General features: G+C 42.7%; 1 protein-coding gene across 1 annotated transcript; it reads right to left on the bottom strand.

Annotated features, from left to right (window-relative positions):
* Positions 1 to 1,457: 1,457 nt before the first annotated feature.
* On the bottom strand, positions 1,458 to 22,239 carry LOC308332926 (uncharacterized protein). The gene is made up of 7 exons (XM_080789070.1): positions 21,984 to 22,239; positions 21,100 to 21,233; positions 20,877 to 20,977; positions 20,443 to 20,588; positions 19,108 to 19,336; positions 18,631 to 18,851; positions 1,458 to 2,012 (listed from the first exon to the last, which is right to left on the bottom strand). Exons 2-7 carry the CDS (start codon positions 21,225 to 21,227, stop codon positions 1,845 to 1,847), a joined length of 993 nt encoding a protein of 330 aa, XP_080645196.1. The 5' UTR covers positions 21,228 to 21,233; positions 21,984 to 22,239; the 3' UTR covers positions 1,458 to 1,844.
* Positions 22,240 to 23,768: the final 1,529 nt, after the last annotated feature.

Here is a 23,768-nt window from a genome sequence, read left to right as displayed (position 1 = left end):
AAAGAAATCATTGAATTTGTTTTGAATTCATGATAATTTTTTGGGGGGAATTATCGAACAGCAATAATTAAAAACAAAATGTAGGAAACGAAAGAAAAATGAAGTGACCCATAAAAATGTGTCCGCGACCCACATACGTGTCCCGACCCAGTGTTTGGGAACCAGTGCTCTACTCCTTCTCACAACTAAGTATAAATGTTGTCTTTATTTCCTGAGAACAATTCAGTTCCGAGCGGGGAGAACTAAATTAGTTAAATTAAGGATTATTTATTAAATCAAACCGTTATAGACGTAAATGATAACAGTTGCATAGGTCATACAAAGAAGGCCAAATGCTCCCCATTCACCCAAAAAAGGTTTAACCACTTAACCTTATTTTATACTTCATTGTACGAGTGTCGCGCAGAAATAGCGAATCTACAAGCTTTGCGAGAAGATTAATATTTGTGAATATATATGTGAACATCTTTGCAAATGTGTGATGTGACTAATTTGGAAAAAGTGTGAAATCTGTTGTGTATAATTGTCTATAATGACATGCCCAAAAGCATGAGCCCTCTCGGAAGAAGCAGTCACACTAAAATAATATTAAACCTACAAATGCTTTAAAAAAAAAAAAAAAGGTGGGCAGTGCTGTTTTTACAACTGTCAAAGATTTGCACCCCCGAGGCAAATCGTCATTTTTGAGCTTTGAGTAGTGTGTAATGCTGTTTCAGGTAGAGAGATGCCATGCACCGTCCAAACAGAGCGAGCCCAGCTTTTTCTATCAAATTAGCCAAAGGCACTGATATCTTGATGGAAAATAACTTCATTTTGGCCACTACCAGGCACAGTAAATAGAATTGCTAGCTGTTAGCGCAGCGTTACGGGTCGGGTAACTGATGGGAAGTAACGGGTGATTTATACTTGGTTGCAGAACGTGTCGCGCTCCCAAAACGGCGACCTGCAAGCTCACAACATGTCGCACTGTGACGAGTTTCGAGCTTGTAGATCAGCTATTTTCGGTGCACGACGCTGGCTTAAGTGTAAATCAGTTGGAACTCACAGCCACAGAAATGAATGCTGCTCGTGTCTGAGGCTGGGAACTCTTGAATATGTTATCGTCCTCTCTCTGGGGTAGAGTATATTAATAAAGCACCTTACACAGTTGCACCGTCTAAACAGATTCTAAATCACTCCCCATTAAACCAATAGAGGCGACACGTTGCATAGCCCTCATTGCGCTAGAGGCTGCACCCGTTTTTAACTGCCACTATTAACACATTATACACTCGAAACGTGAACCAATTTGACACAATCAGCCGACGTAATGGATAATTAATGTCTGGGGTAAAGTGTGGGCCAGCCCTAGCAATTCAAAAACAAGAGAAAGCTAATCAGGCTAATTGTGTGAGCCAATCGTGATTAACATAATATTGTGACCGAGTGTGACCGGCCGGTAGGTAGGTGAATTAGGGATTTTTCCTAAAATTGCAGAATTACATAATGTACGATCAACAATAAACAAACACGACTGTAAAAGGCACTCTGTAAAATGTAATTGCATTTTAAGTATCAATAATAAACCGAATAAGGAGTTTGGCTTGTTTTGACAATTACACACGTGTGAGCCTGTAACCAACAACAATTCCATCCCTCTTACACAGTAAAATATGTGTGTTAAGTGAACTCTGAGTTAATAGATCATTTATAGATACATTTTACTCAGAGTTATATTAACACAGAAAGCATACAAATGGACCGTAACGGTTCCATTCAGTTCCACGCTTGCACACTGAGGATCACACTGTATGCATAGCCCGTGGGTCCATACCATACCCTCCCTTCACCGTTGTTACAGGTGGTCATATGCTGAGTGTGATGCTGTGGATGTTGTTGGCTGGTATTTTGGCATCGGCGTCCTCGCCACAGATCCTAAACATCACCTGGGTGTTGGACGGGATGGTGGTGGTGGCGTTCAGGGGTTTGCTCAGCCAGCCCTGGGCTCCACGCTTGAACATCTTTACCGTTACCTGCAGAGGAGACAGGAAGAGGAAGAATAGACACTGTTATGTGTATTTCGGTTATTAATGTCCACCTCAATGCCGCCCTCCCTACGCCCCGGTTTCCCAGGGTCATCTCAGCTTGGGAGGCGAGGTTCAACACGGTTCGCCAGGGTCATGACCCTGACTGAGACCTTCTGACCTCCGTCTAGACCTTGGCAGAAACTCATGGCCTTCACCTTTGACCCCTACGTTTACAAGCTGTCACGTCTTCTCTGGCCCTTTAGACGAGAGTACCCGAGCACAATGGTTGTGAGGGCACAACATTTGTTCTCTCCAGATTCCATATGCGATGCTTCAGACACCTGGGATGTTTGTGAAAGGCTCTTCCATTTTTAATCGGTAATAACAGAGGCCAGTTAAATTGCTTAGACTCAATGCAGCTACATAGTCCACCAGAACAGTTCAGTTCGAGAGGGCTCCCCAAACCAAAGTGACGTCTGACAGGCATACTGCCACTGAAATTCATACTGCCACAGAACACTTTGTGTTCTGGAAGCCAGACCCCGCTCACCACCACGGCTCGTGCTGTTAGCAGCGACATGCTCGAGCAGTGTACGCTACAGTCAGCCAGCACTGCACTGCTGTCTGAAGAACGGATGGTTTACCCTTTCTAGCCATACTGTAGGTTGCGTTTATGAATAGTGTTTATCATCCGTTTAGCCGTGGATGGAGTCTACACAAGAATGCTACAAATGGCATAGGTGTCACATGGGCGGAAATGTGGTCTGACTACGACTATGGGGACCTACCACGGGTCACAGACAAAACCTTGCTATGGGTTTGCAGACTTTGCACTATGGGTGCAAACCCAGGAAAGGCAAGAAGGACACCACCTACGTATATGCACTGCGGCGTGACAGCTTAAGCCATAACAACACTGTAGAGCTCAAGACCCTGATGTTAGATAGGAGAGTGTGGAGTGGACTATAGAGGGCAGCGATCCAGGAGTCCCAAGTTGGTGTTGGCTAGACCGCACTCTTGGAAGTTGTCTCATTATGTCTCTTCCAATATATTGCTGCTTTTCACTCACATCACTGTTGACAGAGTGGTCAGTCACACCCCCCCCCCCCCCCGCCCCCCAGTCTAGGTCCAGACCGATATTTCAGCCGAGCCATTAAATTACTTTTTGACGGTATCGACAATTATGTGTCTATTATCCAATTTCAATCTGGCATCCCTACAGGACATCTGGCCATGTTATTATAGGTGAAAAATGTGTGAGCTTTTAGATCGACTATTTCTTGAATATATTTTAATAGTGGTTAACTAAAGTGTTTTATTTTATCTATCGAAAATATATTTGTGTACATTTTTATTGATTTACTTTTGATCATGTTAAATATTTTCAAATTGATTTAAAGATTTTGCACTATTGATAAATATCCGTCTGTGGTTTAGGACTCTCCGAAATAAGGATCGGACAAAAATAATTATAATCTGGCACCCACCCACCCCGTGACTGAGTAGGCTAAATATGGTGACACCCCATGACTGAATAAATATTAAATTAACCTTTTTTGCAGCTGTGAGCTTTTTAATTCTTCTAGAATGTCGAATAGAATAGACCACCGTTAATTATTTCATGTAGGTTTTCAGACGTAACACACTTTAACACTCCATCAAAATGGCCCATTATGTCCGAGCCTGATGGGGGGAAACCTTAACTACATTTAAACATGGTGGTAATTGAACCACATGCTTTTAAAGAAAAGAATGGCTCGCTGCGTCTCTTGTTTGGCTGCATTCACAAGGCATAACGGAATATCACAGCGCCTTTTCACCGCTCCCATTTTCTTTCACTTCGGCATTAGGCAATTTTTCAATTATAATTCTTTCTTTCATCTCTGTCTCTCCATAACGCCTGGGCCTTTTAGTTAATGGCAGCGACAGTTGGAGCCCAGTGTATCGGCCCCTGTCCATTTTGTGGGTCATTGTGGATGCCCAATAGGCCTTTTATTACTGCAACATCAGAAGGCAGATAAGCATCGGGGGTTGGGGGGGGTGGGTTGTGGGCACCCTATGCTAGATTCATTCCCTCTTCCCTTTGTCCGCTATTGAACATGATCATTTTAATAGTGAAGAGGTTTGATGGGCTCCGGGGGGCCGGCGGGAAGTGCTACACCCCCAGAGGTCCTGTGAATATGAGCCAAGTTGATAACACAACTCCAACACGCGGCGTGCCCTCAGCACCTGCACACACTCACCGTTCACCTAATTATCTACCAACAAAGGCTGCCGCAATTTCAGACACGCATCCGCGTGTCATTTACTTTAGATATTACACTGCTTTAAAAAAAGATCGAGGAAGGAGGACGGGGAAAAAACAGACACACACAATTGTGACTTACAGTATACAATAAGTTGTCTGAAAGCCATGTGGCTTGTGTTACAATAGAGTCAGACACTTCAGAGTGAATTAGTGTCTATTAATTTGGGGACTTTTTGACAGTGGCAGACAGGCAGGTACTGTGGGATGAATGAATGAGCCTGTCAGAAAGAACAGCCCCCCAGAACTGCTGCGTTTAGTCGATTAAATGAATAGAAGGAAAGATTCAATCACTAAGGTAGTAGTAGGCACAGGATAATACTGAAAAACCTGTTAAAACTGGAGTCATTCTAGACAATACACTAGTCATGTTGTTAGAATTTACAAAAGAGCTCCAACTACAGAATCTGGAGATAATGCAGGCCAAGAAACCCTAACGAATCGATGTAGTGTGATTTTACAGTGAGAGGCGAGGTTTCTTCTCTGCTATGCCATTATATCAAACCAGTGTTCGTTTTGACAGCAAATGGTGATTTTGTTTAGTCACCGTCTTTTGAATTAAATGTCATTTAGTTTTAGTCATCTCAAATGTTTAGTTGACCAAATATACAGTTGACTTTGTCAACAAAAATGCATTTTGGTGGGCCTTGATGGCGTCGTAACGGCTGATTTTTTTACACTTGGTTTCATGCTGAGAATTGCCGATCTACAAGCTCACAGCGTGCTTTGAGCTGGTAGATCTGCTATTTTCGGACAATTACTTGTCTTTTAGTTCTACTGGATCTCTTCTCCACTAGTCCCTCCCTGACATTTTAGTCTAGTTTTCATCATAGCTTAGGGAAGTAGTCATTTTAGTCGTCATAGTTTTATGAACACTGAACGAAATGAACACTGCATCAAACCAGAAGCAGCTAATCAAACCCTCCTCCGCTCCAAAAGGCCGGATCACGTGCACGCACACACACACACACACACACACACACACACACACACACACACACACACACACACACACACGAAGGGTGTGCGACTGTGCGTCTTTGGCATCAAATCAAAGCGGGGCTGCAGGGCAGTTCCCGTGTGGTCCATCCAGTCTACCTGCCTGCCAGCTCTTCCTCAGAGAGGGCCATGGAGAGTAGACAGTGTGTCAGCTAATGGGAGATGTCACTGCATGTAAATCCTAGACACTTGTCAAGTGTCTGAGGGATTAACGCGTGTATCTATGAGGATGGTGGTTGTGGGGGGGGGGGGGGGGGGGGGGGGGGGGGGGGGGGGCTAGGGGGTCTGATCTGTATCCAGTCCACACAACAGAGGAGCAAGGTGCAGTGAAGCAGCTATACTGTACACTGCTACAGGCATACATTCATCATCATATAATATCATAATGATACGTGATCTTCTGGAACATACCGTACACTTACTGGTGCGTGTAAAGGTCCTTCCCACGCACTCTAATTCACCCGAAAAACTTTAATTCACCCGAAACACTTTAATAGAGTAACGCCAAAACAAGCTACTCAGTTTTGATGTCACACAAGCCTTATGTCATCGACCGGCTTTATCAGGAATCGTCTACTTCCGTTTTTCTAAGTAATAGGTTGTATAGATTAATTTATATTAATTTGTTAGTGATTTCGGGGTACTTTGAGAACCACTGATTGCATTTAATTGCCAAATCAACATTGCACATCTTAATTGCAATTAAGATGTGCAATGTTGATTTGGTCATAATAAAATGAGTTTATTTTTTGAGTTAGGCTGTGATACCTAGCATAATTTCTAGGGGGGAGGGGGGTTCTGGTATAGATTGCATTAATACATGGTTAAATTAAATGCGGTCTCATAAAAAGATATCTGTATGAATACAGTACTAAATACCATCAAGTATTAGATGTAGCCTAGTTTATTATTTTTGTTTATTGTCCAGAACATTTTACTCATATACATTTTAAAATTATGACTATTTGTTCTGGGCACTTCGGGATATTACAGAGAAAAACTATATCTGTATGTTGTAAGATTATGATCAATTGGAAGGCATGAATAGTGGAGAGCAGTCAGCGGAGCAGAGCCTCTTAATTACCGTTTCAAAAGCTATTCTGCTTAGTTGAGGAGGAAGGAGAGTCAGTAAGACTGAGAGGAAGTGGACAGAACTGTATAGTGTTCATATGCATTATGCAGATGCAGTAAATGTGTTAATTTAACTCTGAGAATTACAAATGTAAACGAATTACATTTGTATCCTCTAAGTATACTTAGAGTTAAATGAACCCTCAGGATTTCACGGTCACTGACATAAGAGATACATAACATAGCGATTTATTTATGTATGTCTGTGCGATATTTATTCAATTATTATTATCTATCTATAAATGCCCCAAGTCTCTGTACATGTGTACGTACGTAACTCGAGAACCGTTTGCCCCACCGACTTCATTTGACACACGTGTTCCACACCACCGGGGAGTGCAGTGCCCGGCCTCGAGTCCGTCTGACCCACGGTTGTCCAGAACCACCACAAAATTAGCCAAATTAACCAAATTAGCCAATTGGTCACACCTGATGGAGCTAGCCTGTTCTGACATCACAATGATTTTCCGACATCTGCATAGACTCTGCATGACTGACTCCATATATGTATATACACAGACATAATAACTGGGTGAGGCATGTATTTCCAACTTGCATCGTTCCAAGTAGGCCAGTGCCCGCAACGGCCACCGCTCAGTAATTCTAATTGAGTTGGTTTGTATTCTGTCCATATAGCTACTTACTGGCAACTGCATGGCAAATAATTTTGAGCAAAAAGAAAGTACTAGAATAGAATGTATGGCTGTATGCGTGTATATGGCTCTGCTCAAGCTGGGGTTAACCCACGCTGCATATCCCGACAGACCGCGGGCTGGCTGCTGTCATGTGTCGTACACTACAGTATGCAGCAGGTACAACAGTATACAGTATATATAATTGACGGCCCTGCCATCTGTTACGGTTATGTGAAATCACAGATAAACTAGTTAGCAGACACTTTGGCCCATTGTCTGTTGTTTTGATAATCACCCTTAATAACGGGCGGCATCAATATGGTCTTTAAACCCGATTTGGGAGCTAATGGAGTCAGATGGGGGCAGTCAGTGTATGCTCTGGGGGTAATGTCATTAGACATGTTTGTGAAGGGCAAATTAAATCAGTCAAAGATTGTGGCCCCTCAAGTCAGCCAGACAACCAGACCCATTGAAGAGGAGGAGGAGAAAAAAAACCCGGGGATTCATATTTTAACCTCTCACAGAAAATGCACTTATGTGGCTGGAAATAAAGTCAGATGCCGGGTTGAATGGATGTAAATGGTCTAGTGCTCGGCCTCTAATGTCTTCCTGTTATAGCTGAGCCAGGTTGTGAGCAAGAAGAGCTATTCAGAAGTTAACCAGCCAATTTCTTTTTTTAATGTCGTGGTAGCTTTGAGCACATGTGCTTAGCGAGCTATAGGCCGTGATGTCACCAGACTAAATATTAATGTTGTCATCTCACCGTATGATGACCAGAATGCACTGTATGATTCTTGAATAATTGACCCTCTCCGAATTAACCACTTTCCACCTGGCCGTCCCTATTTTGGCCATGTCATTATAGGCACAATTATAGGCAAATTAAATCTCTCCATTCGATACCCTGCCTACACTACAGGTAGAAAGGATGAGGAGACCAGTCCCCTTTATGGAGTAAAGATTGCCATCAGCCATCTGTAAAGAGGTGCTTCTCTTTCATTTATTTCTTAAAGGGGAGTGAGTTGTCGTCTAGCAGCCGGTAACCAGAAAGCTCCCCGCGAAACACGCTCGCTCGCCCCCATTTTTTCCTGCCATCCGCATCGTGGGGCGGTTCTTACATTCTGTATTTGTTTTACCGAGGATGAGATTGGATAGGTTTAGACATAGTTTTACTACGGTTAAGGTTAGGAATACCTGGTAGAGACCGTTCCGAAGTCACCGGATTTGCGCCTGGGGCGACCGCTTTGGTATTAATCTAGTCGTAACCCTCTCACATAGGGTTTAAATGGTTAATACCATAATGAAGATACTAGTATACAATTTAGGCATTTAGCAGACACTCTTAATCCAGAGCGATGTACAGTAATAAGCAAGAACAACACATGGTAATACATCAAATACATACTGTATAGTAGAGTCAATAGTGTTCAAGGATCATTCATAAGCAAGCTAAGAACCTAACATCCGTCTAACAGTAAATGAAACTATGAGTATATACACTAGAGTGCTATGTCTACATACTATTCTATATAAAATACAAACTCTTTTACGTACTTTTTGCATACGCCTGTAAGGTCGTCGAGGCAAGTTTAAGTGCTACGGGAAGTGCTGCGGGCTACGATAGAGTCTGAAGAGGTGAGTTTTCAGACTACGGCGGAAGTTTGGGAGTGAGACTATACAACTCTTCCCATTGCTGTGTTGCAGGGTAATATTTATCCACTGTGCCAAAACCGCACAACATCTACCCGATCATCATTATACATGGAGATGACATGACACAAAATCATGTCTTTCTTTTCTCCCCCCCCCCCCCCCCCCCCCCTCACAACCAACCACTTTTGGCCCCGTCATGTGTTCGACTCATCGCCAACGGTATTGTGCCGTGTGCACGCAACGGAGGCGTGTTATTCAGGCGTTCCATCAGCCTCTGTGTCTTGATGAGACACGGCGAGGGGAACAAAGAGCTCGCCGTCTTTCTTGAGGCCGGTGTGGCGTTACGCTCACTCTGAGTTCACCTGAAACACGGCACCCATCGCTCCAGGTAACGGCCCCCAATGACTGATACCCCTGCTCGTGTTCTTTAAGTTTATCAGCAGAAGAATCTGAACTTTGTGAATGGCATCACATACACACAGGCGGTGACACGTCCTACACACACACACACACACACACAGTTAAACTGGATTTATACTTGGTTGTGCCTGTGTCGTGCACCAGAAATAGATGATCTACAAGCCCCGCGACGCATTGCGGTATGTTGTGCGCTTATACGTAGGCCATTTTCGGTGCGCAACACAGCGGCGTATATCAACAAGTTACAACGTTCCAGGTATTATTAGGACTAATTTCTGTTTAGAGATAAACATTAAAGCGGATACGCCGATACGATCTAAAATGCATGTCACAGGGTAACAGATTACACCTTGTGATGGTTTACGAGCACGGCGATATCAAACTGGGGGTTTGCGATGGTGAATTTCTGCCATTCGAGACCCTGCAGGTATAGAATAGACAAGAGCACTGGTCCCCCCATTTGTCTGGGAAAAGATTGCCGGCAGCCATTTGTTAAGAGGTGTTTCTCTTTTTAAATGGGAGCGAGCTGTCACCTTCGGTTAAATAGGTCAAAAGGTGAAGAGTGAACCAGCAGCAGGATTTATGACTATCAGCAGACGGTAAATAAGAGGAAAGAGCTCTGTGTTCTTGAAATGTGAGCACTGAGCAGTGATGTCATTCACACAGCTCCCCTGACACAGAAAGTGAGAGGGGGAACAAGGGCAGACATGGTTAGGTGAGCTCTGGGGCCTTTGTCTGACTCCCACCCTTAGCCCAAGGGTCCTGACTGCCCCCAACCCCACATATGCATGTACATGCACACTTAGCAGGATCTGTCTGTGCTTGAACAGATGATTTTGAGACCCACGCGGACAACACTCACCTCCGGTGATAGACATTGTTGTGGTTAAACGCAGGGCCACGTATTATCTGCCTAGTTAGGTAGCTGATTGCACTTGAGATGGAAGTTTAGCACAGAACGGTTCCTGAACCGAAGTAACGTAATATTACACAGTAAAGTGTGACAGTGAACAATTATTACATTTGAACACTAAACTCAGAGACAGAGAGTGTACAAATGGATACAATAACAGGATTTTACTGTTTATAACATAATCACTATAAGAAGTATACAAAGGTGGAACAAAAGTGCAAGGTCATAAAAAGTGCTGGAAACACGTCAAACAGCATCTAAGATGTAAGTGCATGATGAAAAGCATGCAGTTTCTCCTGATGCCTTTTTAGTTAGACTGAAGGCATTCATTCATTTGCAGTGTCGTCGAGATACAGTACAACATAATACAACATTTTCAAAGCAATAAAGCCAAAGACAATTCCCCACCTTAGGTAGCAATATTTTCAGATGGGGGTCCGCTGCCAAATATATTATCAATTTGGGGGTCCTCGTCTTTAAAAAGTTTGAGAACCACTGATATAAATGATGAGAGAAAAGCCTGTGCTCTGAGCTCACAGACATGCATACAGTAGGTATACTGTACCATAAGCTTCACACAAAGTCATACAATATGCATGTACATTAAGCGTGTTTAGTACGGTAATAAATGTGCTTGTGTGCATATCTGCATAACTGTCAGATCGAATAGCCTTTCAGATAATTCACTATTAAAATAAGTGTCTAAACGCACTATGGATTTCATACCACATTCTGGGAGACGTTTCATAATGTGAATTAATGTTTGGCAGCATTTCTTTAAACATGTATTCAAATTTATTGAAACTATCTCTCCATCACAAATGCCAATATGCTCATTCCCGCCCCTCGTATTAAATATGAATGCGTAAAAACATGACCTATGTGTTGATGTTTAAATAAATTAACAAAAGAGTGCTTGAAAACCCCTCTAAAATGGCAGGCATGGCGATCCAGGTGGGTGAATTTCGAGAAAATACATCGAGTCATCTTCAAATCGACCAACGCAGGAACCCTTCGTGAGACTCTTCACGGTGGTTTAGCGTGCGATTGGAAAAAATTAGATTTGCAAAGTTTAATCACACCCTATTACAAGGCTGCTGTCATCATTGCCTGCCAATGCACAAGTGCTTGTACGCCACTGTCTTAACTAGTTCATTACAGACACTTGTGCTCCTGCGCCACTCATCTGCTGTGTAATTGCATTGGTAGCTTTTCCCCCATAGCTTCCTACACACTCTGGTGCAAATTATTTCCAATACCGGTTTCCCTTCAAGAGCTATATTGCAATTACAGGAATCTGAAAAGAGTGGTAATTTCGTCACACACTTTTCTCATCTGTTGAGAAATGCCGCAACTCTCAGGACCTTTGTTCATGGGAATTGTTCAAAACAAACTTTCCACCCACAAAACGGGTATACTGTATAGAGTGACAGGTGCCGAGTGAAAACAATTAAATGTACACTATAAATGAGTGTTTATCTAACTGAAGAGTGTAGAAATGGAACCATATGGGTCAATTCTTACACTCCAGAGGTCCTTATATACACCAAGAGCGATTATTTTGTGCGCTTAATTCAGATTAATTTAAACTGCTGTTTGTGTCATGAGTAGCCTATACATCTACACAGAACGAGAATTATTATGTGATGAATGAAGTGATACATTTGTTTTTTAAATCAGATAGATTTTTCACCTAAATATAAGCATCAACTTAGTTTGACGAGAAACATTCACCGGCAAATATTCATACAGGCCTTTAGTCGCGGTACGGAAGTTCCCAAAAATAAACCTTGTTCCTAATAAGAATGACGTTTCTTTATCGCCACATTAATATTCAGTTTCTACTCATGACACTATCATTGTCGTGGGGCAGAAACCTTGTAACCCCATAAATGAATTCCCTACTACGTCACACAAAAGTAGTAAAGATAGATAACGTGTGTGCGCTTGTAGATCTGCCATTTTTTGCCAGTGTTGAAAGGTACAATGGTTACGTCTGTCTGTGGATTTCCATAAATATTGAACCAATGAAAGATATTAACAAGCTTGTGACTAAATGATAACTACTTTGGATCCATTGGAACACGCCGACCGTTCCTTTTTCAATTTCCTGAAAACAACTGTTTTGGACATACAAGGTTTCCACCCGACAGCGGCGCTATATTCAGGTGAATTAAATCGCACATAAATGCCCGCCGGTGTGACCTTTACAAACATTTAGAGTTAACCGTTGATCACACACGAAATCGTCACCATAGATGTGTGTTACTACACTTTGCGAACTCAAACATTCCCATGTTCACAGACGTTCAGTATATTGACGGGACATTAATCTCCATACGCCATCTTTTGGCTGGGAAATTCAATTCATAAACAAACATGATGAGAACAAAACAAAAGCCTGATTGTTTTTTTTTTTTCCTCCACCTTTTTGGCTACTGATGATCACCATGATGGATTTATCCATCATTATCCAAGTCTATATCATTTATTTTTCCTCAGCAATCACTCATTGATATTGAAGAAGAAATGGGTATTACTCGAGATATTTTTCAAAAATGGCTAGCCACCCTCCCCCCCCGGCCCTCACACACACACACACACACACACACACACACACACACACACACACACACACACACACACACACACACACACACACACACACACACACACACACACACACACACACACACACACACACACACACACACACACACACACACACACACACACACACACACACACACACACACACACAAATACACACCCACCCGCCCACCAACAAGCCACACCGGCTGCCAATAATTTATCCATTTAGACAGCAACTTCAGAGCCTCTACAAATAGCCAGCTCCTGTGCCTTTGTGTGCGCCTCCATTCATTAACAGCACAAAGCGCTTGATGTGGCTCCTCTGTGCCTTTTCAGCGCTAAGCACCGCGCGCCGTGCGCGGAACCACCCTGTCCATTACAGGCCTCTCTGACACATGCATCCTGGGAGAGAGCCAAGCATGGCAGTGAGGAATGTCAGCGACGAAGAGTTCAATTAGCTAAATCTGTGTGGAACCTGTTGCCCAGCATCTCTGGCAGCAAGGTACAGATGCCATGTGTCGGCCTGGCCCGATATATCCATCGGGAGTCGGGACGATTAATCCGACACTTTTTTACAACATCGGTCAGTATCAATTATGCAGCCGATGTGTAGTTTCTTAAATCTTTAAAAGAAATAACAGATTTCACAAACTTTTAGATTTTGGAATAGGGCTTAACTGGTTAATGTGTACATTAAAAAATAGCAGATGTAAGCTATACGCGTTTGCTTGTCCATTGTATAATGAAAGTTAAAAGGTTATTTGAATTAATTTTACTTAAAGCAGCACTTTTGTGAATAAAATAATAATTTTGTCCAATCTGTATGGTAGAATACGTTAATACTATATTATTTACTTTTGCCTCCTTGGTCTACTATTGACCGAGACATTTAGATTGTGTCAATGGTCATTTCTCACCTAGACACAGGATATGACATGAAGTTTGACCGGATGGTCCAGCTTCAATTCAGCCCTTGAGCAAGCGTTGTGTTTATTTGCTTGCTTATAAGGTAAATGATCAAATGAAGGTTTTTCAAATAGAAATTTTGAATGTTGCATCGGTAATAATCAGTGGTCTAGGTCAGGACTTCAAAATCAAGATCGGACAAAAGGTTCTCTGGCAACAACGGTGTGATTATTTGTGCCATCTTATCCATTCCTTAGAGAGATGTTGTAGAATCTAGAATGCCTTTATCCCCCCCGGCTGGCTAGTGGCTTTGCCTCCATGAATCAGCTGATCGGTGTGGTCAGGTTACGGCCAAAAGGAACTGAAACAGCTGCTTCTCAAATATGCAATTATAGGAACACCACTGGGTCGACTGTGATTCAGAAGACCCAACTCCGCTGGGTCAGCTGTGATTCATACGTTTTATTACAGGGTTCCGATTTAGCGAGAGAAATAAGCAACCTGCGTCTATGGAAACAAGCCTAAAAAGAAGCGAGATAATTGTGAGCTTGTAGATCTGCTATATATATTATTTTTTTATGTGGGGAAAAAGATGGGGATACGCGGACAATTACATATTAATGTGTGACATGAAAATGTTTCAGAACCACTGGTTTAAACAACATTTAGGAAGCAACTACTCTTTAGAAACAAGCCTAAAAAACTGCAACCATCAAGCGACAGAAAAACAAGCCCAAAGTCGCACCACCCCCCATTTAAACAGGGCAGGAGTCTTGCCTAAATGGGGGATTATAAATTGGTCAATGAGAAAAGTGTCTGTGATGGGAAACGTTGTGAGCTTGTAATCAGCTGGTTCTTCTATTATATCGGAACAATTTTGAACAATTCGGAAAGTATAAAATAGGGCTTAAAGTGATTAACACTTATCCATATCGCAATATTACGATATCCAAAATGCCAGATGATATCTAATCTAATTTTACAATATCGATATAATATCGATATATTGCCCAGTGCTATATGTTCTGTGAAATAGGTTACCAACAGGAGAAATTTAGATAAGCAACGTAAGTGAAATGAACTCCCTTTCCCTTTAGCCCTCCCTTTCTCTCCCTCTCTCGATCCATACAAATTGAATGAAGCCGGGCACCGCGGTCTAAGAATATAGTCCCATAATTAATAAATTACAGCCACTCTACTCAATCATTCTCCACTTTGGGGACACGCAGACCTCCCACTCTCTCCACAGAGTAATTGACGAAGTAAGCCCACAGAAAAACACACTTTGTGGCTTGCGTGGTGGCTTCAAGTGCACACATCTGGTGGTCCTCGCATATAAACAGATGCCCAGAGAGAGAGAGAGAAACTGTAGGTCATATCACAGCTCTTCTGGCCCTGTGTGTTTACAACGCAACAAATCAAAGGCATGCCTTATTTCTAGGCTCTGAAAATGTGCCTGGGGAGCGATCCGGTTTCCTCTCACACCATCAATGCTTCCCCAAGGCAGCTGCTGTACACACTGGCTAAGAGCTATTCTTTTACCAAGACGGAATGAGTAGACGAGCCTTAAGGGATGTAAAGAAATATATACAAATTGTCGGCTATTACAAATCCAATAGCCTAATGGAAATTAAGTGCTCCTTCATTCTTTCCTGATAATTATCAATCTCCACAACCGCTTAACAACTTTAAACCTATATGTGTCCCATGAAGCTCATAACGCATTGCTATAGTGGAGATGAGCTGAGAGGTATACAGAACATTGAATTCATAGAACAGTCACAGAACAGTGTTTTGCTCCATGATAGAAGGTGCCTCCATTTACAAACATAATTTATTTGAGAATAATATATTTCGTGTCTCCTTTGGGCCCGACCAGGGCCCGCTTGGAGACTGTCTTAATGACTGTTCAGTCACGGATCGAATATACGGGCAGCTGGAGGGGGGCGATGACCACAGCGGAGTGTCGGGGGGGGCCAGGCAGGCGGGTGGCTGCACTAGAGCCTGTGTGGAGCTGGAGCATGCAAGGGAAGCACCACCAGCTAGGCTTAACATTTAGGTGAGGAGGAGGCTCTGAGGGTGGGTGGGTTTCAATCTGTAATGGATGCTGTGGTTGGGTAATTCCCACTGCGCCGTTAAGGAGGCTGACCTCTTGTCTACGTCTGCTTTCGTTTTTTTTTGTTGCAAGAAGACAAATGTGAGTGGCAGTCATTCCGAATCTGCACCGTAAAGCAGCAGGGGGTAAAAAAAACGAGCCACCACATTTGGGAGTGATAGAATGTGCTTTAACCAGTTAACCGTGTGAAGTGAGGGGCACTCTTATCAACATATACATCACATTCCGTGCTCAGCCAATCAACTCATCACCAATGTCATTCCGGCCAATCACAATTTGTGTCTTCACTTTTCTGTCCTCATTTTTGTCTTCAATTCTTGTGTTTACACAAACACGGAAAACTGGGCTATAGTGCCCCTCAAAGTAATAGAGCTACAAGCTCATAGCGCAGCACAAAATCCAAAACGATTTTCTAGATTTGCACAATTTCTTGTTGTACTACTTGCAGCACATCCTATCAGGCCATGGCACATTTGTATAATGCTTCTTGACATATTTTCCCAAGACTCAAAGCATCGGGGCAGATGTTATTGTCCATACATGTTTAATAATTAGTGAACTAATTAGTGAAGTGCTTCATTTTCAGGTGCATCAATAAAAGTGTTGATAATCAGATTTGGTCTACTCTACTGGCACCTGGAGAGGAAACCTCCAGCACAATCTTGTTCGACCAATTAATTACCATTACCATGCACTAAAACAGCCCACTCTAAATCCCAAACACCAGCCAATTAAAAATAAAAGGTGAATGGGCGCAAATGCTGCTTTTAGACAGCGCTTATGTGCAATAACCTGCCTATTCAATTCATTCAAACGGCCCATGAATGCACATAATGAGCATTTTGCGACCGCATGCAATACTCTTACCTCAATAAGAAACTGGAGGCTTGGAGGGGCTAAGGGAGTCATTCATGCTCAGCGTGCAAATACTAATGGAAGTGATCTGAAGCAGGTACTGTAAGGTAAGCTATAATAAATCATCCACGACCATAAATGTTTGACCAAAGATGTTTGCAGATCAAACTAGATAAAGTGCCCCTCGGGCACATGCAGGTCTTCACCAGGGCAAGTCAGGTTGTGGCCTCCTGGTGGCGCTATAATAGGCCAATGTGAAAAGGGTGCCATTTCTTCTTACGCCTTGGATGGCAATTGGATGATTTGAGGCATTTTGTTCCAAAGATGTGTTTTGCAATAATCCACGTGTTGGTGGCGCTATAACAGGCCAATGTGAAAAGGGTGGGATATATTCCTCAGCCTAGTAGGAAAGTCTGTGAAAGATTTGACATAAATTGCACGCTGCATTCATGATTTGAGTCCTTTTGTTCAAAACGGGCCTATCCTGCAAACTTTGAAAGCCAATGTTAGCCAATTAGGATGAAATATGGAATATCGGACAGATGAACACATGACTATAGAGATAGTGTGTAACGATTTGCAGGATCTTTGGACAGAATCTGGAGGAGTAATATTTAAAAAAAATCAAAAAGAATTGGGGCAGAGGTTCATTGTTGGCATCCATTCCAGGGAGTGTGTGCAAAATTTGGCACACACACACATGGACGGACTCACACACACACACACACACACGGACGGTGTGCAAAACATACCCTCTCCCCATGTTTTCAGCCTGATGGAAACAATAAATTAAACTTCCTAAGTTCCTATCACTAAGTCTTGGTGTCAGACGTGAGGACCGGTAGCTCAGTGATGAAATAACTTCTTTTCTCACTGAGTTGCTGCTCCTCAATCATGTACCACACTCTAGTTCTCGACTATACAGGGTAGTAAAGTCACTATTAATGCATTAAGGAACATCCAGAGAGGTAAACAAGACAAGACAATAAATTGTGAATGATTTGGGATGGGTCGATGCCTGTAACAATTAAGATCACTAAATTCAGTGAGACTCAAATTCCATTTCATTAAAGTGAATTTCTCAAAACTTACAGCACTACTGCCACCTGCTGGTGTTCAGAGCAAATGTAAACCAGGCTTTTTTTCCCCCCAGTGAAGCTGCCTGCCTGCAATATGCTACCCCTTAACCCCCCCTCTAACCATGTCGCTGTTTTGGGCATATCGACCAAAACAAATTAATGTGCTACAGTATAGCACAGGGTTAGCGTGAGCTTGTAGATCTGCTATTTTTGAAACATCATGGACATTTGTTTATATATTTGTTGAATATTTTAAGTCTGGTCCCTGGTCCACAATATTTTGAGATGGGGAGGGGGTCCGTGGCCAAATGCTTATCATTTTGGGGGTCCTTGACATGAAAAGGGCTGATCACCACTGATATAGCGGAGAACAAGCATGAACATCGACTCACTGAGAAACAGGTGCGGGCCGAGGTTAGAACTAATAAAGAACGCTCCAAAACTTAAAAGGTTTTATCAATGTTTCCTTTTTTACACCATGGACGTTAGACTCGCCCTCAGGTCTTTATTGATTAAGGTCATGCGCCACGTCAGAACGCTTCCCGGTGCCAATGAGTGCGTTGTTCGGCGTCAATGATCATGTTGTACAGTAATTTGTACACCATGCATGGGCAACTGGCGGCCCGGGGGCCACATGCAGCCCCCTCCTTGACTTAATGCGGCCCCCAGGTTAATAGCCGAATACTGATAATATTATTCATTTCAGCTGTTACAATTCAAAACTCATGTTTTTATGTCCAATTAATTCAGGATTCCAATTCAAATATATCAGATCTACAAGCTCAAAACGCGTCGCTGTGAGCTTGTAGATCAGCTATTGTTGCTACATTTGTGTGGCATTACAAAAAACAAATCAGCGAAAAAGAGGTTTCTGACCGACGGTATTATTATTATCCAATGTGGCCCTCTGGAGTGTCCCTCTCCATCATCACAGTTTCCCCACCCCTGATCATGTACGCAGCACGAACAACCATCCATTTCTCTCTTATAGGTGCGTGGTGGTGCAGTGGACCAACCCACCTGAGGCGCGTGGCCCAGCAGGGCCCACAGCGTGTCGGCGGACAGGGCCTTGACCCTGGAGAACTCCAGCGTGTCCGTCTCCCGGCGGTCCAGGGCCACATACTGGCAGCTCTGGAAGTCCCCCTTCAGCTGCTCGCCGCCGCGTAGCTTCACCAGGTCCCACGTGCCCACCCTGCTCAGGACGTCCCGCACCGCCTCCATCTGCCTGTAGGACAGGTGGCCTGCCGTGGATGGAGAGACACACAGTTTGGTGGAAAAAGGTACTCACATTTTTTGAGGGGCGCTAGGGGCTCCTATATACACAAACATTAACTTCCCATTGACAATGAATGGAGCATTTTACATCATGATGATGTACGATAAGACCGTCCCTCACTTTTTTTTGTCTATACTTCAGTAATAAAAGTATCAATACTACAAGACAAAAATGAACTTGAGTAAAAGTACAATCCTGAAAATTCCTAAACGGTGGCTCACCAGACAGCCAGGAAGGCGTGAGTGCATCCGACATCCAGGCTACGTAGCCTTCTCTGAAAGAGGCGAGGAACGTGTCCATCTGTCCGTGGGAGACCAGCTCCCTCCTCTTCTTCAGCTCGTCACCAAGCTCACACTCTGGGGAGAGGAAGATGACCTTGGGGAAGAAGAGGTTCTGGCGTATCGCCACTCCATTCCTCTTCAAATACTGACACAGGTCAGCCGTCTTGGTCTGGAGGGGGAGAAGGAGAAGGTGTGATTCATAGTTTAAGTATACTTTGTTGCCGGTGTCGCACACCAGGAAAAGCCGATCTACAAGCTCACAACGGTGTGTGACGCAAGTATGAATCAGACAAGCCGCGCTATTTTTTGGCGCGGTAACAAACCATGGGACTATTTTCAGGGGGATTGTCATGGATCAAAGGCACAAATACTTTGGTGTATGCTCCAAAGGTAATTAAACAATACCGGCAGTGACCGTTGCTTGTTATATTAGGCTATAACGCACAGAATGTGTTAACACAATGTTTGTGTGTGCACAAACCCTCAAAGCTGGACATAGGAGGGGCTAGCGCCCCTCAAAAAAATGGTTTCAGAGACTATGTTGTGTTATTCAGTAAACCTGTCAGTAGTATGAGGTCCACAAAGCTTTACTTTTCAAATTGGATTTCAACATCAGCTGCAATAGGTTCAAGTAGATGAGCAATGTAAATAATAAGGATGATTTTTAAATGATTAAATAAACATATCCGCTGGAGCGGCTATATCCACAACCCGACTCCGATAAGCGGACAAAGAGAGATGGATGGATGGATGCTAGAATGTGTGGCGTATTCTCCTCAGTTGGCCGATTTCTCTGGCCTGACCTGTACCGTGGCACTAAAGGTGCCAAATTACTATTATCTGTACTCTATAATGTCAATCGTATAGAATAGAAGCTGGGCTTTCTATCAGTCAAGTCTGCCGAACTGCAGTGCTGGCCTTGTGCTAAATTCATGATCTATATACCGTACAGTGATGGAAATGTGTGACTCCTCCTAACACACTCAGTCACTTATGGTTAACAGCTACAGGGCACCTGTCTACTTTACTTTGTGTGTTAACATAATAGCCATTCAAATCAAGAGCCCCCATTTCGGAAAGGCTGGCAAGCCTCACTTCCGTGTTTGTATAATGTTATTTCCATATAAAATTGTCTGCGCAACTCGACATCTTTCTTTAGCACAGCCAGAAGCAAATCTAATGAAAACAACTGCACTTTGCAACTACCTTGGAAACAAAACTGTTTGCTTTTGAGTGGCTTCGAATGCCGTTTTGAGCAAAAGTGTGTCATTTTACCGTGATAGCTTTGAGAGGGTCCTCCACCTGCTCGATCGAAGTGTTAAATGTTTGGTCCTGTTCTCGTTGCTCCACATGCCAGCTGAGGCCTTGTGCAGACACTCTGCCTTGCCAGGGCTTCGCATCTATGCAGAACACACCCTGGCCTTCGGGAAAATATAGACAGACAGACAGGAATTTAAAAACAAAACTGTGAAGATATAACTTCTAACCACTTTCAACCAGGCTATTTTTGTCACGTCATCATGATCTACAAGCTCACAACGTGTCGCATCGTGATGCATTATGAGCTGGTAAAACTGTTATTTTTGCTATTTCTAAGTATATAGGGCTTAAGTGATCAATGGATTTCTGATTTATTTAGACAGCAAAGGTGTTAATGTAAAGGTCAAGGTTATTGACCTGAAGTATGTCCATGCCATTCTGACACCAACCTGTGAGAATAACAACACTGATGTCATCTTTGGTTGGTTGAAGCTGGTTAGGAATGCGCAGGTTGAGGAAAACATTTTCCTTTTTCACCCCGGTGAATTGCCTTGAATATACAGTACATACAAGAGGCAACACATGAAAAAAAGTTACAAACAATAGTTCTGAAACCGTATTTACGAGATAGAAGGTTGTCTTTACATACAACAGACTCTTCTGACAACATACCTGACATATTTCATAAAGTCATGTAGGCCTAGTGTTTGTGCAGGCTGCGGGCTCTGCAGTCCTTGGGATATTTGCTGGGCCCCTGAGCCTAAATGAAACTGGGCAAGCCGGCTTCCAAGCTGAAGCATTCTAGGCTATATTTGGAGCAACAAGAACAAAGTAGAAGGGGCAAGGGGATGACAAAGATGTTTGTTAAAGGCTTGATTAAGTTGATTCTGACTTTGAGTTACATAAAGTGTCAATTCAGTTTAAAAATAAAAGTCAGTTTAATACCTAGGTCCTAGGATATGCCAGTACATTGGAAATTGGTATGAATTGAATGCATTTATTATTATAGAAATAATTCGTTTATTTTTCTGCCCCCTATCTCTGGCACTCAGTTTACACAGCTAGGCCTGTAAAAATATATGTTCATGTAGGCCTATGCATTTTTTTTTGTATACAAACTTGAATCAATTATCAGTAAATATATCAATCAAGCAATACAGCACGTCCACTTTAGATGCAGTATCAAGCATGATCATATCCGGTCAATGGCGTTGTTGTTGCTTCGTTTGTTCGTGTCAAACTACTACTGGGCTACATGAAGCTACATGAAGCTGAAAAACAAACCCCTTTTTGGGAAACTCAAAGCTCAAGGCAAAGAAGAACGCCCAGGGCATCAACGGTCCTGCATGCCAAACTCGAAGTAAGCTTTTTTTATCATGTTTTGTTTATCCTTCATCTCACGATGCTGTCGCTGCCGCTGGCCGAAAAGAACAGACCAACAAGCTAAAAATCGCGACACGTTGTTAGCTCTTAGATCAGCTCTTTTCGGCAAGCGACACCGCCGTGAAACGGATTATAAAACAGATTGTTTTTAGAACAAAGAAAAGCATACATACATCGAGTTATTCTGGTAAGAAAATGTTGGCGCGACGATCAAGAAGAAGTCAGCACTTTGACATTTCCCCTGCGCTCAAATGCGGTCCACACTAGAGGATTATTGTTGTTATTTTTCCGTATGATGAGCAGCAAACAAACAGCAATGTACTGTAACTCTAACCAGGAACGCTGTTTCACAATTCCACTATTTTCAGGTCAGCAGAGTGCCCCTCCCCCGCCATCCGACAACACAACACGCTCTCCTGGAAGAAGTAAACAACAGACCACGTGGAGCATCAGATTTCTCCCACGGAACGGCTACGTCACCGACTGGGGAGGCAAGTACCATAAGACTCTTATTTGTTTGAATCTTTTACCAAAAAAGAAAAAAATGGTGTTGCTTTAAATAAGTATCAACTACTGCACTGTATTGGTCCAGAATTCAACATTTTATTTAATTAATTTAAAAGTATTGGCATCAAAATATACTTTAAAGTACCAAAAGTAAAAGTAGCCATTATGCAGAATATCCCATTTCACAGGTTTCAAATTGATCACATTTCATTTTATTTACTGGTTGCCTGTCTGATCATGTACCAGAGCAGCCACGATACAGTGATGCAAGCAGTCATATTATCTTTCGTGTCCAGATATAATTAGCCCAATTCCACAACATGACTGATCTCCGAGCCTAACTCATTATACCCTGTATTAAGTAATTTGGCAGGACAACTGGTCAACAAAAACACCTTTAAGACCTTAACAACAGGAGCCCTCGTACAAGGTTTCTTCGACTATGCATGCACCTCTTAGTACCACAGCACCTCAAAGGCCCTTAAAACAAGGCTCCAGACTTCTGGGTCTACAAGATTCAATACACCACCAAGATGTCTAAGTACTTCCTAAATGTTAACGAAGTCCACACCCACTATACCAGAGGGAGTTCAACAAACCATGTGCAACCCAGATTCGGCACAAACATGGGACTAAATTCATTTTGCTCCTATGCCACAAAAATGTGGAACACCCTACCAACTGTCATTAAGACATGTGAATCCCTTCACTCCTTCAAAACCACTCTCAAAGGGCACCTACCGGCGGCCTGCAATTGGAAACTGGCCCCCGTAAAATGTTCATCCCCCACCCACCCCTTTTTCCATTTACTGTATATGTTTTCCCCCATTTCTACCTCCTTTACAATGATTTCCAGTTTTTGGCTATATAGAAGTGTATGTTTGTAGTACGTTTCTAAATGTTATGATGAATTGAAAACGGTGGACCCTCTTCTAAACAAGTGTAATGCTTTATGGTGTCGTCCACTCACAGTTAACAGTTTTTGTATTGAGTTGTGCTTGAATGTACTGTAATTCTGCAAACTGTTAATACATCAATCAATAAATCAATCAATCACATAAGGTTCTATTAAGTGAGAAACAAACATCATTTAATTCATGTTGCTGGCTAGCACTGAAACGCGTATGGTTACAAAGTAGTCTATTATGTAAGTACACTAGGCAGGCATTACAATTATTGTGGCAGGATGCAAGTCTATCAGCAAATCTATCATGACAATAAATGTCAGCACAGACAAAGCTGCAGCAGGACTTACTGTATGTTCAAGTTCTCAGTCTTCTCGCGGTAGTAAATGGCAAGGGCAAAATGACTTTGTGTTCATAAATCTACAGCACATTGTGTAGCACTATAGTGTTCAGGACTTTAACGCTGAGCTATAGCATGTTAAAATGAATATGCTTCCTTATACAAAGGAGAGCCCAATGATTCCCATTAAATCATTTATATTGGCC

The sequence above is a fragment of the Protomyctophum bolini genome (genome assembly GCF_963924005.1).
Source record: "Protomyctophum bolini genome assembly, chromosome: 18".
NCBI lineage: Eukaryota > Metazoa > Chordata > Actinopteri > Myctophiformes > Myctophidae > Protomyctophum > Protomyctophum bolini.
Note: the sequence above shows the minus strand (reverse complement) of the source record. Positions and strands in the feature narration are given on the sequence as shown.

Coding starts and splice junctions, on each gene's coding strand:
- LOC308332926 (XM_080789070.1), bottom strand. CDS start 21,227: ATGCTTCAGCTTGGAAGCCGGCTTGCCCAGTTTCATTTAGGCTCAGGG. Junction 19,337..20,442: donor ACCCTCTCAAAGCTATCACG/GTAAAATGACAC, acceptor CTCCCCCTCCAG/ACCAAGACGGCTGACCTGTG. Junction 18,852..19,107: donor CACGCCTTCCTGGCTGTCTG/GTGAGCCACCGT, acceptor CATCCACGGCAG/GCCACCTGTCCTACAGGCAG.